This window comes from Pipra filicauda, unplaced genomic scaffold, assembly GCF_003945595.2.
Source record: "Pipra filicauda isolate LSUMZ 115617 unplaced genomic scaffold, ASM394559v2 scaffold36_size6622888_pilon, whole genome shotgun sequence".
Taxonomy (NCBI): Eukaryota; Metazoa; Chordata; class Aves; order Passeriformes; family Pipridae; genus Pipra; species Pipra filicauda.
In genome coordinates, this window is record NW_024104498.1 from 3,337,555 (window position 1) to 3,352,872 (window position 15,318).

The 15,318-nt window shown below is 48.9% G+C and overlaps 1 protein-coding gene across 19 annotated transcripts in view; it reads left to right on the forward strand.

The window, feature by feature from the left end:
* PTPRF (protein tyrosine phosphatase receptor type F) overlaps positions 1-15,318 on the forward strand; it is a 376,508-nt gene that overhangs the window by 326,434 nt on the left and 34,756 nt on the right. For 14 of the 19 annotated variants that reach the window (XM_027747288.2, XM_027747286.2, XM_027747295.2 and 11 more), the window contains 6 exons: positions 760-1,338; positions 1,969-2,066; positions 7,357-7,610; positions 8,309-8,399; positions 11,359-11,571; positions 14,603-14,757. In XM_027747288.2, the coding sequence (XP_027603089.1) occupies positions 760-1,338; positions 1,969-2,066; positions 7,357-7,610; positions 8,309-8,399; positions 11,359-11,571; positions 14,603-14,757 (1,390 nt within the window). The remainder of the gene's footprint in view (positions 1-759; positions 1,339-1,968; positions 2,067-7,356; positions 7,611-8,308; positions 8,400-11,358; positions 11,572-14,602; positions 14,758-15,318) is intronic. The other 5 variants (XM_027747305.2, XM_027747306.2, XM_027747307.2 and 2 more) reach the window with 1 other exon arrangement.

Below are 15,318 nucleotides of genomic sequence, written 5' to 3' on the forward strand. Positions count from 1 at the left end.
AATCTGAGCTGATGTGAAGACACGTTCTTTTTTTTAAGTGAAGGAGATCAAGGTATTAAACCATCAATTTAAAGCTATCAGTTCCTAACCCGTGACGGCAACACCCCTTGACTTGTGCAGCATAAGCAAAAGTCCTGTGGAGCGCTTGTGTTCACCTCTCACATCGACACTGACATCACGAATCTGCTTCTCAGCTAAACCAAAAATGTATTCTGATGGCAAACAGCCCACCCAGCTCTGCTCGCTGCCTCTGCAGATGGTAAAACTGCAAGGTTTCAGGATGAAATTTGTCTGCCTCCAGACAGACCGGGGTGCTGGAATCAGGCTTCTGGGTGTCTGTGGTGGTACAGTGTGCCAGGTCAGCATGGCCTGATACTGTGCACTGGCTGGAGTGTCTGAAGACCACTGATTGGGAGGACGGGATTCAGATCTTCTCTGAGATAAATATGATGCTTTGAGGTCCCTTAAACCTTTCCTGTAAAAGGGAATGAATTTTGGGGCTGGATATAGCTGAATTTATTTCCTGTTTAAGTGGTAGCACATGGGAAAATGGTAGCCAAGAGCTGGCTGGCTCCAGCTTCCCTCGCCACTGGATTAGGGTCGGTCTGCCTCTATCCATGTGAATTGTTTGTCGTCCTCTTCACCCTCTTGTCTGAACTTTCCCACTTTCCTCAATCCTCATGGACTGAGCAGCACAGAAGCCATCCTTCCTTCCCCTCCTCCCAGGCTATAGATGGTCATTGTGTGTTTATGTTGCAGTCCCGGGGAAGCCCACCATGATGATTAGCACGACAGCCATGAACACAGCCCTCATCCAGTGGCACCCACCCAAGGAGATGGTAGGGGAGCTGCTGGGTTACCGGCTGCAGTACAGACGTCTGGATGAGGAAAAAATGAACACGATAGACTTCGGGAAGAGAGACCATCACTACACTGTGACCAACCTGCACAAGGGGGCCACGTACCTCTTCAGATTGTCTGCCAAGAACAGAGCTGGCCCAGGAGAGGAGTTTGAGAAGGAGATCACTACTGCTGAAGATGTGCCAAGCGGCTTCCCACAGAACCTGCGCGTGGTGGGTCTCACCACTTCCACCACAGAAGTTGCTTGGGATCCCCCGGTCTTGGCAGAAAGAAATGGCAAGATCGTGAACTACACGGTGGTATACAGAGACATAAATAGCCAGCAGGACCTGGTTAACCTCACCAGGGACACAAGTATCACTTTGACAAATTTGAAACCTGATACCACTTATGACATCAAAGTGAGGGCCCGAACCAGTAAGGGGGCTGGGCCACTCAGCCCCAGCATCCAGTCCCGGACCATGCCTGTGGAGCAAGGTAAGTGCCCCTCTAACAAGCCCTAAGCAAGCTCTGCCTCCAGGACAGGGACCTTTGCTTTGGTTCGTGAGGCCGCACTCCCCTCTGCTCTGACTGTTGTGATCAGGTACTGTGTGGCACCCCAGTCTAAAACTGGTTCAGTGAGGGAAGGCTCAATGAAGATTTCCTTAAAGTTGCCATTTGGGAGGAGAGGGGCATTGGTGGTACCTTAATTGCCTCCACAGGCACACTTTGATGTTTTATCTGTACATGAAAGGCTCTTCCTTGAACTGGAGCAAGTGGCTGAGTAGGATCATCTGTAGATCCAGTACCTGAATACCGCTGTTCTTTGATCCTGACAAAGGGCCAAGAGAGTGTGAGTGGAGGGGGGAGAGAGAAAGGCTGCAGTTCAGCCTACGACTTCCTTTCTGTAATGCTGGAAAGTATAGTCAAAAAGCAAAACTCTACTGGAGACTGTAAACTTGGTAAAAGGCTGCTGCTCTCTTCTCCTCATTTCTTACTTCTCTGCTGTAGCTGAACTCTTTGACCTCTGCTGCTGAGTTAGACAAAGAGAGCCCTGGATTTGAGCTGCTGCCTGGCTCCCTCCTGACTTGGCCTTACAGTGCTCAAGTATCTTGTTTTTCCTTTCAGTGTTTGCTAAGAACTTCCGCGTCAATGCCGTCATGAAAACGTCTGTGTTGCTGAGCTGGGAAGTGCCTGACTCCTATAAATCTGCAGTGCCTTTTAAGGTAAGGGTGGGATTCGGAGGACTGGGAGCTCCACCTGTGGCAGTGAGCAGGACAGTGGATAGCAGCAGCAGCTGGGGCCTACTGGTCAGACTGGCCGTTGTCACTCCATGACAGTGGTCACACAAGCCTGTCCTGATGCCTGACACCGGAGTTGAAGCATGAAAAGTTATAAATTTGATTTAATCGCAGGAGGTCAGGACAAAGTGGTCTGAAGACCAGCCAGTGAATCAAACTAAGAACGACTCCTGCAGTGTGTCCTGTCTCAAATACCCATATCACCTTCATGGGTTACTTCAGAGCATCAGGGCGGATGTATAATCTCAGGGTGTGAAGGGGAGAAGCATCATCACCCTTCCTGAAGGTGTTACAGATGTGAGCAGCACAAGATGTGTCAGTGCATAGGGAGCTCTGGAGGAATGGCTGCTGCTCTCTTTTGTCCCGTACAGTTCTGGATGTGGTGTCATCCAGCAGGCTGCAGACAACACTGATGACCTGATGTCTTCCTGCTCTTGTCTGTCCCCCAGTACGTGTCACTGATGCAGGTAAAAGACTAGAGTGTGGTGGAAATTTTTGCAGATCTCAGTGGAGTTTCTCTCGCTTAAGAAACATGTCAGATTGCTGAGGATAACCTTCCACCCAGTCTGAGCAGCAATCTGGTGCCTCTGCAAAGGTGGCCAGGGTGGAAGCAGCATGACTTCTTTTCCTCTTTGCACATGCCCCCAGCCATACTGTGCCTAAAGAGAAAATGCAAGGCGTGCAGGAGTTGTAGCGGATCCATGGCCAGGGGAGTGAGGGGAAATCTTGGACCGCATCCACATCAAAGCGGATGAGCACCTCCCCTTCCTTGTTACTAGCTCTCCTTGTTTAAATTGTGAAGCTGAATTACCGTGATCAATAACAGGCACTTGTTAACATGCTGAGTTTAGTTGAAGCAGACAAGGCTTTTGTGAGTACCTTGTGGTATTCAAAGCTTTCCCACATGTAGGGTTCATTAGGGTCAGTGTTCAGATATCTGGCCGCAAGGAGCTTCACAGAGCCCTGTTACTTTGCGCTCTGCTGAAGAACCAGAGTCCTTCACCTTGCCTTGTTCTTGTGGCCCAAAGCCCACGTCTCTGTGTGACAGCACAGTGCTAGAAAGGGACAGTGTGACCTTTGGAGCATTACTACCACACAAGGATGGTGGAGTGGTTGGAGGTAGCCAGGAGCCAAGGATGTAATGCTGGTGCCCTGTCTGTCTCCTCTCTCAGCTGCATAGCTGTGACTGCTTACACAGGGGTGACTCAGGGTCTGCCCCTGCTGTGGGTTAACCCTCAGATGACACAGGAGCAGATGGCATTAGCCACTTGCTAACTTAAGAGCAGTCATGCAAATGAGAGTGTTACAAGGATATTTCTGTAATAGTGCCTCCTTTCTATTAATATTCCCAGACTTGCAGACACACAGAAGTCAAGGCCAGGAGCTACCAGGGTCAGCTCTAACTCGTTGATTGTGCCACTTGAAAGAAATCCTTAACCTTCAGGATTTTGTATTTTTATAAACAAGGTTCACCTCTCTCCTCTAATTCAGGCACATGGGATGCTGAGGCCAGAGCCTAATACTGTAACTAGCATAGCAGATAAATCTCCATGGGAACAATTAGTATTATCTACACTTGATAAACAGTCTCATGCTAAATCTATGTCCCAAAGGGTGTCATATTCTACTTTAACAGATTTAATTAAAGTAGATATTGTTCTGACAATGAATAGTGAGGCAAAGGCAGGACTGGTGCTTTTTTTTTATTAGGGGATGAACTGAGACCTTAAGATTTTTCTTTGCTGCCAAATCAATAATGAAGGTTTGAGATCTCTTTGGGGAATTTTCACAGCTTCTTCTGGTCCAGGAGATAAATTCCCTGTAAAATGTTGCCCAGCAGTTGTGGTGGAGCAGGGGCACTATTCCTTTTTTATTCCACTGTGCTTGCAGAAAGCTGTTCTGGAGCTTTCACAAAAAGTGCAAGATAGATACAACCTTCTCCTTGGGGAAACTGCATTTTCCTGAGACACATTCTTCAACTTAAGAGCAGGACAGAGGATATATTGGTAAAGCCAGCACTGCAAGGTATTTTACAAACGGGGAGAAGGAGCAGCACCTTTTGAAAATCATAATGATACAGGTTTGGAAATAAGCCCTGAGAATGCTGGGCAGTGCTTTCTCACAGGGTGTCCCATGGAATGCATAGTTACTCCTCCTTGTAAATATGCCAACCGCGTCTATTTCTCCATCGAGTCATTGTCTCTTGCACACGATGTGTCTTTTCATCTTTTAGTTCAATACATTCTGTACTGCCTTGAAATCAAGCATGAGACCTTCAGCAGTGACATTTGGGCCCACCTACCTTTGCAAATCTTCTCTCATGGGTAGGAGCAGCGCGGATGACATTTTACAGCAATCCATGGGCTAGTCAGCACTGTTTGGCAGTTCAGAGCCCTTGGGCCAGGTTTGCTGCTGACTCCAATAGTTACCAGTGGGCCATGATGCAACCTCTAAATAGCATTCCTGCCTGAGCTTCCGGGCATCTTCCAGCTGCACATGAATGACTGTTTCTGAGCCCTCACATTATTTCAAGGTTTGTGCAGAGGCCTTGACTAATGGTGCATAACATCTGAGAAGACAATGTGTTGTGGCAGGTAAAGGAACGCAGAACTGCTGCAGCAACTGTGAAGAGGGGAGATGGCAGAGAATGCTTCGGGAAAGCATTGCAAATGGCAGTTTCACTGTCTTCAGATGCAAATTTCTGTGCATGGCAATAAAAATCGTTATTTGGTGTTAGCACTGAATCAAGGGCTGTGTCCTGGCCAGTTGCAGTGCAGAGCAAGCAGGGAAACTCTGAACTGAAATGCCTGACCATCTCTTCTGCCTCCTCTTGCTGTAGGAAAATGGCTCTGTCCGCAGCACATGCCTCGTGTGCAGGCAGTTGGTGGCTGTCTTCCCTAGAGCACACAGTGCACGCAGAATGAGTCGGTGATACCTTTATTAGAGAAGAATTTATAACGAGAAATCTCATCTGAGAGGCAACAGAACTCTGTGGGTTTTTCATCCTTTCGGCATAGGTCTTAATGTTGGAAGTTTGGTTTTGTTCAAATCTGTGTTGGAGCACATGAAAGAGAGGTCCCGCTGCTCCCCCAGGACACCCCCTGACTCTGGTATCTGGTATATCTGGACATGTACTATTGCAGTGTCATTGCAAGGGGTGGTGCTGGCCCACACAGCAAAGCTGCTAAGATTACTTGAAGTCTGGTAGTCCTGTCTTTGTTGTGCCTACTTCTGTGTCGGAGCCAGGGGAATCCTGCCAGCTGTGTATCTGATATTGTGGTGCTGCAAGAAGCATTTCTTCATTTTGATTTTTCACTCATTGTAGCACCCATCTGATGTACGTGTCTTTGGAGAAAGGTATTAAAGCCCAGGAGAAAATATCATAAGAGAAGTCACAGCAGAGAACAATTCCCTCTGGCTATCCTACCTTTTAAAGCCTTTCCTGCACATGGAGCAACCAGCAGGACATTTTTCCCTGCAAACCTCTGTTATTTTAGTACTTGGTACTTACTTTTGCAGTCCATTGCTGCAAACTGAAGCGTGTCAACAAACGACATTGGTTGCATCTCTTCTCCATAGCTGGCTCCTCACTGCTGCTGTGTTACCTGTTAGGAGTCTTTTCTCATCAGCAAAAAAGCTAGGGCTCTTTCTCCTGACCCCCATGCAAAGTGACATGATGAGCTGTGGGTATCACTGTTCAGGTAACACAAAAGCAGAGCTGCAAATTCCAGCCCTAGCTTGGTCCTTGTGCTCCACTGTCCTTCAGATCTCTTTCCAGGGCCTCTCTTCTCCTCCCAGCTCCAACACTAAATATTAGAGCAGCGCTAACCAGCTGCACTTGTCCCAGAAAGCTGGCAGCTTTCTGTAGATGTCTGCCACCTGCTGAAAAGGGGACTTGGAAGGAAAGTTTGGTACCGCCCTTGCTGCCTGTGTAAGCCTGAATGGGGGGCTCAGCTGGTGAAAAAATCTGTTTTTCTTCAAGTAATTCTTCTTCCACAGAACTGTCTTCTCTCTCTCAAGGCCTCTGTTGCTGTGTGGTCTCTGCTTGCAACAAGTAATAGCAGCCATGGTATAACATGCTCCAGCTCTGCCATTGCCAGTTTTTGGTATGCTGTGTCTCTGCACCACTGTCAGGAATCCAACTGGGTTTGTCTGTGCTGGACAGTCACCTGGTAGAAAGAAACGCTGTTTTCTCACAGCTGGGGCACAACCTGTGGCCTCTCCAGTTCTCTGCACCCCATTTGTCTCTGTCTACAAGAACTGCTTGAGTTTTTGCTTTGCAGAGGCAGTGCTCAGGGTTTTGGGGTTGCTCTGGCAGGATCAGGATCAAGGTTCCCTGGGCAGATGGGCTGTTTAGTGCAGCTAACTCAGCAGTGCCCGTGGCTGCTGTGCCTGGGGTGAGATGGGGGTCCTGCCTGTCTGCGACAAGGCGCTGAGAAAATGTCATTAGCTGAGAGGCCCAAGGGGGGAAGCTGTGCGTGGGGGGGCTGCCCCCGGCCACCAGCAGCTCTGCTCTGCCCTGCCCTGCCCAGCAGCCTCTCGCTCCTAGCACGGCAGGGAAGAGCAGCACCGACCTCCTGCCCATGGCTGTGTGGTGCCAGCATCTGTTGTCATGACGACGGGGTGTCGCACCTGCAGAGCCGCTGTTTCGGGTACCAGTTTGTGAGCCGGATTTGTCAGATCATTGGTGAGGCGTGTAAGCCCCCGGTCACCTTGCTGGGGGTGGGGATGATCTGCATTAACCATCCGATCAGGCATCAGCTGGTGGACATGGGAGTGACACCAATTCAGAGCAGACAGGATTTTACCCCACAAGCATATTGTGTGTTGTAGCCTCGTGAGACAAGAAACAAAACCCTGTCCATCCCCACGCGGGGGCCAAGCATGGCCATCTGGGTTCCTTCCCCAAATAGGTGCTGAAAAGCAGTGCTTGTGGCACCACCAGCCTCGCTGCTGGCACTGGCCACCCAGGCATTGCTGAGATGACCCCCTCTCTGCTCCATCACTGCGAGGTACAGGGAGCACAGCTCAACCCTCTGCTGGGGGTTGCTCTTCTTTAGCTAAAGATTTATGGCTGTTTACGAAGCACACAGTAGCCGACCCACCTGAGGTAGGGCCCAGAGGCAAATTGTCATCTTTAGCACTGCTATTTTGAGTGTGAGTTTGCAGCAGCAGCAGCTGTCAGCTGCATGAACGCGTCCTTTTCTCCTTTCAGATTCTCTACAATAGCCAGAGTGTGGAGGTGGACGGCCACTCAATGAAGAAACTCATAAGTGACCTCCAGCCTGACACGGACTATTCTTTTGTGCTAATGAACCGTGGGAGCAGTGCTGGGGGGCTCCAGCACCTCGTCTCAATCCGCACTGCTCCTGACGTCTTGCAGAGCAAACCCATCGCCACAAACAAGTACATACAGGAAGGAAAATTCACACTCACACTGCCCAAAGTGCAGACCACCGTGCCAGTTAGGTAAGTGCCGTGCCTTGGGTGGAGAAGGTTAGGGGTGGGGGCTAGAGGTAGGAAGGGAAAGGCAGGGCAGACCTCTGCCAACCTGTAGATTTTGTAACCTGGGACTGAATTTCCGAGCAGGCTCTGGTACAGAGCCAGGCATTTACCCATGACATGGGATCACGCTGTTGGCTCTTCCTGAGCAAATATTTACGTGTAATAAAATTAAGACAATTCTCTGATAGTTTGCCCTCACCCTGGTGGGTATACTCCAGATGCTACCAACAGAAACACGGTTGAGGATCAGGAGGGACTTTCTCTGACACTGTATAATATCCTTTAAATAAATAATGCCTAAAGCCTCAAGGAGATTAAAAAAGTGAGTTTGTGGAAGTCTTATTCGTTACTGTGGTATCCTTGTGCTGAAGCTCAATTCCCCCAGGGTTCTTGCTACAATCCGATTATATAAATGTCCTTCTCACAGCTCCTACACCACCCTCTGGAACACAGTCTGTAGATCTTCATTATCCTAATGAGTGCTAACGGGAGTATTCTCTTCTCTGGTGCAGCTGGAAAATGAGCTTTTTCCTTGCTGAGCCCTTTTGTTGCTTGCAGGGCAGGGAAAGGAGCAGGTCAGCCCTGAGAGGCACACGGCACACGTCATTTGGTGATGTGCCAGAGGCTTAGGATCCAGTCTTTATGCTTTCCTTCCTTCCCAGGTGGTACTACATCGTGGTTGTGCCAGCAGATCAGAGCACCAGCACCCCGACTGCTCGGTGGCGGACACCTGATGAGATGGAGCTGGACCAGGTAGGAATTGTAGCAGCTGCTGTGATGGAAGTGGTTCCCAGGTGGCCCAGCACACTTTCCCCAGGCCTCCTGGCAGCAGCATGGATGCGGTGACACAGTTGCAGGCTGCACATCAGAGGTGGGAGCTGTGGGATGGGTGTCCCCTTGGCCTTTCTTGGCTGGTGACAGCATGTGGGAAGGGGGCTGGAGTCAACCAAAGGAGGAGCCACCTCCCAAAATGTGCTCCCTTAGGAGACCACACTTGAGTGTCTCAGAGCTCTGATGAGGACAGATCCTGTCTCAGGTCAGACAGTCCTTGCAGCCTCTCTCAGCTGGAACGACCATGCTGATTTTGCAAACAAGGTAGGAGAGAAAGGTTTTGATTTCAGTTTATTAAGCTGTTTTCTCAGGAAGCTTTTCCCTCTCTGGGTAGGACCTAAGCCTGCAGTGTAGATAAAGAGTTCACTCTAGTATCTAACAAAACCTGCAGAGGCCCCTTCACGCTTGCTCGTTAAAAGCTTTCAGCGTTCACCAGCCCATTGCCCCAAGATGCAGCTTGTTCTGTGCAGGAGTGCTCCAACACCAGTAGCATGGAATGTGTGCAGGTGTCAGGAAGGGTTTTATGGGCTCTTTCTTCCCCACACACACCATCAGCCCCAAAGCAAAAAGGAAAAATTCCACGAAATCACACACAGAAAGATCCATTAAGAGAACAAAGTTGCAAGCTTGAAGAACTCAGAAATGGCAAACTGTGAGGAGCTGTAAGTCAGCCCTTATCTTTATTTGAATGATTACAGTCTTTTCTGAGAGGTCTGGGCTCACAATGTGTATTGGTGGATCTGTTCTGCACATGAAGCACAACTGTGTGGTGGAGAAGCATCATCCCCCAAGTCTCCTGCATCTTTTCATTGCAAGTTTACCAACATCACAGATGTCACAAGAAATAGAAGACCAAGATGAGAAAGGATGGTTTGGTTTTGAGCTTTAGGTGTTTGAAAGCTATCAAGACATCTTGTTCCTATCTGTCTCATCCAGCCTCAGGCAAATGATCTAAATTTTCATTAGAAGCCACTGTCTTGCATGTTGTGATTTTTTTGAGTGCTCAGTTTGAGATCCTGGAACCTCATTTGCAAAGCCTAAGCATCCCCAGCTGCAGAGAAAGTCAATAGCTGGATACAATCAGTGCTATAAAGATAATACTGAGTTTTCTTTAAAAACAAAACAAGCTGATGTCTTTTCAATTTGACATTCAGAATTGTTGGACATTTTTTACATTAATGTCTCTGCGTCTCTGTATGTGTAAAATTAGGATAATCACTTTCATCTCACCTCATATGGGTGTTTGGAAGATAAGATCGTTAATGTTTGTGAAGCACTTGTAATACTATAGTGATCAGCACCACAGAAAAGCCCATGAGGAAATTATTAATTTTGTCTTCAGAGCTGAATTTGAATAGTAAGCAATAAACAAGGCCTCAAGCTGCATAATGCAAAGAAGAAAACAAAATGTGGAATATCTGCCCTTTGATTAAGCACTGTCTGTCCTGTGTATTGAACAAAGCAGGGGACTTAGAGAAAAGATAGTCTGTGACCATGCAGTCAAGGCTGGAGCATAACACACGTACACAAGGCAGCTGAATTAATTTTGCACAGGCAGTATTAATTTTCTAATTTTTCAGAATCTGAACTTCGCAAGCCTAGCAGTCTTTTGATGCAGTCTTTTGCTGTGCGATACAAGTGTAAGTGGCAGAAGCCTCCAGCAACCTCAGTCACAACTGGAGCCCTGTGGCTTCATGCCCTTGCATGTAGAGCTGTGCTTTCTGCCCCAAAGAGCTCAGCTGTAATCTCAGCCAGATACAAGAGATGGGTGTGGGGAGCAAACTCCACACTCCAAAGACTATCCTTCTGCCTTTTCCCCCTGCAGTTACAGGGACACTTATGTAACTGAGATTTCTCCGTTCTTTTTTTTTTTCTTCTTTTCCTTTTTTTCTTTTTTTTTGGTGATATTGTAATGACAAGCCATAGCTTTCCGAAATTACTCTAACATGAGTATTAATAAGAGAGCAAGGATGGTCTGTCCGTGGCAAAGTGTAAGGGGCTTCTTACTTTCTTACCCAGCTTTTCCTTTTCAGAGAGAGTGAGCTCAGCTCAGCAGTGTGGCTCTGTGTGCACATCACTCTCCCCAGCCCTATGATGTTCCTCATCTGCCCTGACAGTATTGCACTGATACATTTCTGTGTGAAATGTATTTCATGCCTCCTTTTTCAGTTTGAATTAGAATTTCTCTTCCAAACCTGATATTAATTTTCATTCATTGCAAAAAAAAGACCTTTAAACATCTGAGAATCTTCTTAGCAGTGCAATTGAATTTCTGTGTGTTTATATCCTTTTCCATGAATTTGTGACTATGAAATTTGCCGGTTTTACTCTGAACATCCCGTGAAATCTGTTACCATTCTTTGTGATTTACACAAAGCTCTGCCGGCAGCACAGCAGCAGGTGAGATACCGAGGCACTGACAGAAGGGAAAGACACGGCAAATGTCACTTTTTCCCTATACATGAGCATCGGCTGTAATTCACATCCAGCATCCGTAGACAGTGTGATTTGCTGTCCAGACCAATATTTGGGCCACAGAATGTGGCCTGGTTCCCTCACAGCCCATTAACTCGAGGGGACAGTCACAGCCAGGCTGTTTCAGCCCTAACATTCACCATGTCAGCTTTCCAGGACTCAGGATTCTTCTCAAACTGTGGTCCTGCCAGAGGTGCTCACAGTGATGGTCTGCAGACAGATGCTCCAGCAATGCCTAAATGGATAACACGTGCCTCTGGTTTCTTAGTACCACCACATCCAAATCAAACCCAGTATCTTCTCCTCCCTTCCTCCCCTCCTGCTGAGTCCTTCAGCCAGTAAGATGACAGTGTGAGGCGGTGTCACGCTGGGCGAAGCAATAGTGATGCACCTTGTTTGTCCCCAGTTGCTGGAGGCCATAAACCAGGGGAGTCAGAGCAGGCGCCAGCGACGCCAGGCAGACAGACTCAAGCCCTACATTGCTGCTCAAGTGGATGTGCTGCCCGAGACCTTCACCCTGGGGGACGAGAAGAACTACAAAGGTTTCTACAACAAGCCTCTGTCTCAAGACCTGAGCTATCGCTGCTTCGTGCTGGCCTCGCTGGAGGATGGGGACACGGTAAGGACTTTCTGTGGGGCGTGGGCACAGCCTGTCCCAGCAGAGCTGAGGTGGGCTCAGTGCAGGCAGGGGGAGCAACTGCTGCGAGCTGAGGCTGCTGCGGGAGTTAACTTGATGGTGTAAAGGGCACGTGTGTTCTACATAACAGATGAGAGTGGAGGGCAGTGTGTCAACACACACATTCTGCACAAGCTCAGTTGTGGCTTGCTGGGCTGTGCTCAGAGCAGAGCCTGACACATGGTTGAGATGGGATGGGTCCTCATTCTGCTTTGGTCCAAGTAAGTGACTGTAGAAGACAGCCCGTGAAATCTTACCCTGCACAGCGGCTGCTGAGACTGCAGTGAACAGGATGTTCCCCCTGCAAACCTGCCCTCACAGGCCCTTCTCTGCCCAGAACCTCACCTCCAGATGACATCTGCCCTAGCAAACCTGCCTCCCATCACAGTGGGTCATCAGCAGGGCAAAGGTGCATGCTTGCCTTCTGTGTAGGCATTCCTGCTCCTGCATCTCCCCTTGCCAAAGGCTGGAAGCTGCTGCCAAGCACACGGGGCCTGGGCACGTGAGCGGGAAGGGAGTAGCTGATGCAATGAGCTGGGAGCAGCACAGCAAGACCTGTGCATCACTGTCCAGCTGTAAACACAGAGGGCAGGAGTGGTGGTGGCAGCAGTGTGTAAATAATGGAAATAATAGAGATGCACAGAATCCTTTGGTCAGCTTCCAAGCCGTGGCTTCCGTCCTCAGCCTCATTTGCTTGTAATGGCTCATTAAGGCTGGTCGAGTTCTTCATTAGTCATCCAGCTCACGTGTTCTCGTGGCAAGATGTGCACACTGGTGAGGGAAGGAAAGTCACAGATTAGCAACAGGGTAAGGCAGAGGCCTTGAGATGAGCTATCCTGATAATCCCTGTCAAGAAGAGATGACCTTAACTAGTTGATCCCAACTATAATCATTATCTCCTCACTAGCATAGATCTGCCACAGCCCTCCAATGAACCATCAGGCAGCAGTTATTATACTGCTCCTACATATCTCCTATATACCCTGCTCCTGCAGACCACCTTTCTACATCCTCTGCTGCATCACATCCGTTTTCATTTGGAGTATGAAGCATTCTGTCCAAGCTATGCACTGTCTCCCCCACCCAGCTCCTCTGAAATTGCTTGCTGTGTCTCTAGTGTCAGCAGGCGAGCATAACATTGCCATTCTTCAAAGGCAAAGGGAAGTGTGGTTGAAACACCATCTCTGGGAGCAGGGACGCCTGCACCTCTCAGTCTGCCTTTGGAAATGCCACTCAGGTAACAGTCCTTCTGATCTCTTCTGCTTCTGTCTTCTCTTGGAAGGAGACACCTCCTAAGTGTGTCTGCAAAAATATGAATTATGAATGTTTGCCCCTGGCACAAAGCTTTGGAGGTGGCCACACGTGTGACCTTGCTGCACAGGTCAAGATGCTCCTTCCCTCCCCTCCACCAATGCACCCTGACCTTTCTGGGCTGTCACAGGCAAAGCCTTTGTGTCTTCCTCGCAGAGGAGCCACTTGCCTGCCCACGCAAAGGGGAGCCTCAGGCCTGCTGCCCCATCCTCTCGACACCAGTACAGCATTTTCTTGTCCCTGCCATGCTCAGAGCTGTACCTGACTCCCTGCCCTGTTGTTTGAATTGGACAAGGGGGTGTGGGAACGTCCAAATGGGTTGCAGTGATCCTGTGCAGACTTCCTCTAGGAACAGGACTAAACCAGGAGCTGGCAGCTCATTTCACAGGCATTGAAAGAGGGCCTTGTAGTTTTACAGACAAAGTGGCAGCCACCCCCCATGGCTTCTCCCCCAAGACAGTGGCTTCTCTGCTGATAAGTCAGGAGAGCAGCTAGGATGCTGCACTAGTGTGGGCTGCCAGAAGGATGTCCCAGATAAGAGTATTTTCTGTACTCCACACGTTTGAAATCAGGCTGGCTGGGATCAAGGGCACCTGTGAGAGAAGATCAAGATGAGCATTTGTGGGGCACCAGCACACTTGATTTTTCCCTTTCTTCTCCTCACGTATGTGCAGATATGAATTGCAGGTTTAAACTTCGACCTTAAAGCAGGAGATTTATAGATCCACAGGAACCTCTTCAATGATGTAAACTTTCTATGGCAGGAGCAGAGTGTTTCTGGCTCCTTAATGCCAGGCAGCAGGTGCTCCTCAAAAGCCACAGGCACGGAACTGATACGGCTCTGGCCCTCTCTAATAGGTGGAAAGGATTTCTTTTTGCAGCATTTAACCCTTCTGACCCACCAGCACTGAGCTGTGAAGGTACAACACTGCTCCATAAGCCTTAGCAACAGCAGCAGAACAAGGTGCAGTGTCATTTTTCTGCGGGAAGGGTTTGGGTCTCTTGTTAATTCCATCTTGCAAGTGGGGCTAGAAAACTGTCCCTTCAGGTTATAAATCACTGGGCTGCCAGATTCCAGAAGTCTCTGGAAAGGAACCTGTAAGAATGAGCCTCTTTCTAAGGTCTGTTTATCAGCGACATCAGTTCTGTCATTTCATTCCTTTAAGAAAACTGCCTAGCCCAGCAGGGGTTTTCCTAATATAGCCTTGTCCTGGAGAGATGTGTTGATATCAGCACAGCAGGTATTATAAACCACTTAGGAATCATCAGCCAGCCCCATTGTGCAATTGGTTGGGGTTCAAAACCTTGTGATTTGGCTCTGAGAAAATCCAGGGATGGCAAGTGGCTCTTAGCTGGGCTGCTCCAGTTTGGCACCTCCAGGTTGGGTCTGCCAGCCACAAAGTTGATGGCACTGGGAACATTTCACACGTGGGGAGTTGCTGGCACTGAGAATGTTTCACACCAGGAAGAAACTGTTGAAACAGCATGACCTTCGCTGACGCCGAGAGAGAGAGTATCTCATGGTATGTTGCTGGGGTTTGAGAAGCACGACCATTCCTGCAAGCCAAAGGCAAGGGCAAACTCCTGCATTTCAGGGATGTAGCTGTTGCTTTAGCATAATGGATGCTTGCTTTTCTCTCCCTCTTCTGCCTGTGCTGTTCAGAAGAGATATGCAGCCAGCCCCTACTCGGATGAGATCGTGATGGAAGTGGCTTCAGCAAAGCAGCAAGATGAACCAGAGATGCTCTGGGTGATGGGACCTGTCCTGGCTGTGATATTAATCATCATCATTGTCATTGCTATACTCCTCTTCAAAAGGTGAGATCCAGTCCAGGACATAGCACTTACGGCATGAGGGCTAGAGGTGCTGGTGCCTTCAAGACCTTCCTTGTAACCTTCATATGGAGGGTGCTCTGATAGGCAGTCCTTGGTGGTCATGGGGAGGAGGAAGGTCTCTACCTGGCACAGCAGAAGGCTGCTTTATAAAGAGAGCAGAAGAGCTGGAAGGGCTGGGTATGCAGAAGATAGTTAGTATCAGCCCCAGGACACAGAGCTGCTGTGGATTCTGGAAACGTGAGCAGTGCAACAGAGGAGAGCAGCTTTGTCCCTAAAGCCAGTCTGACTGCTCTCTGGTCACACAGCTTGGATTGGCAGCCTTGGGAACTTCTCTAGTACTGGTTTTCTGTGGAAATTGCCTACTTGATCTCTGGCAGGTGCCCCCACTCCCGTGAATTTTGACTGAGGAACTTGATCTTGGTGGTGAGAACAGGACACGGATGTGACAGGCTAGAATCAGAGTGGAGCTCTCTTTTGGAGGCCTCTCAGTCCTGACTGCTGGATCAGAACCATCCACACACTGTGCTCCCTTTAGAGGCAAAC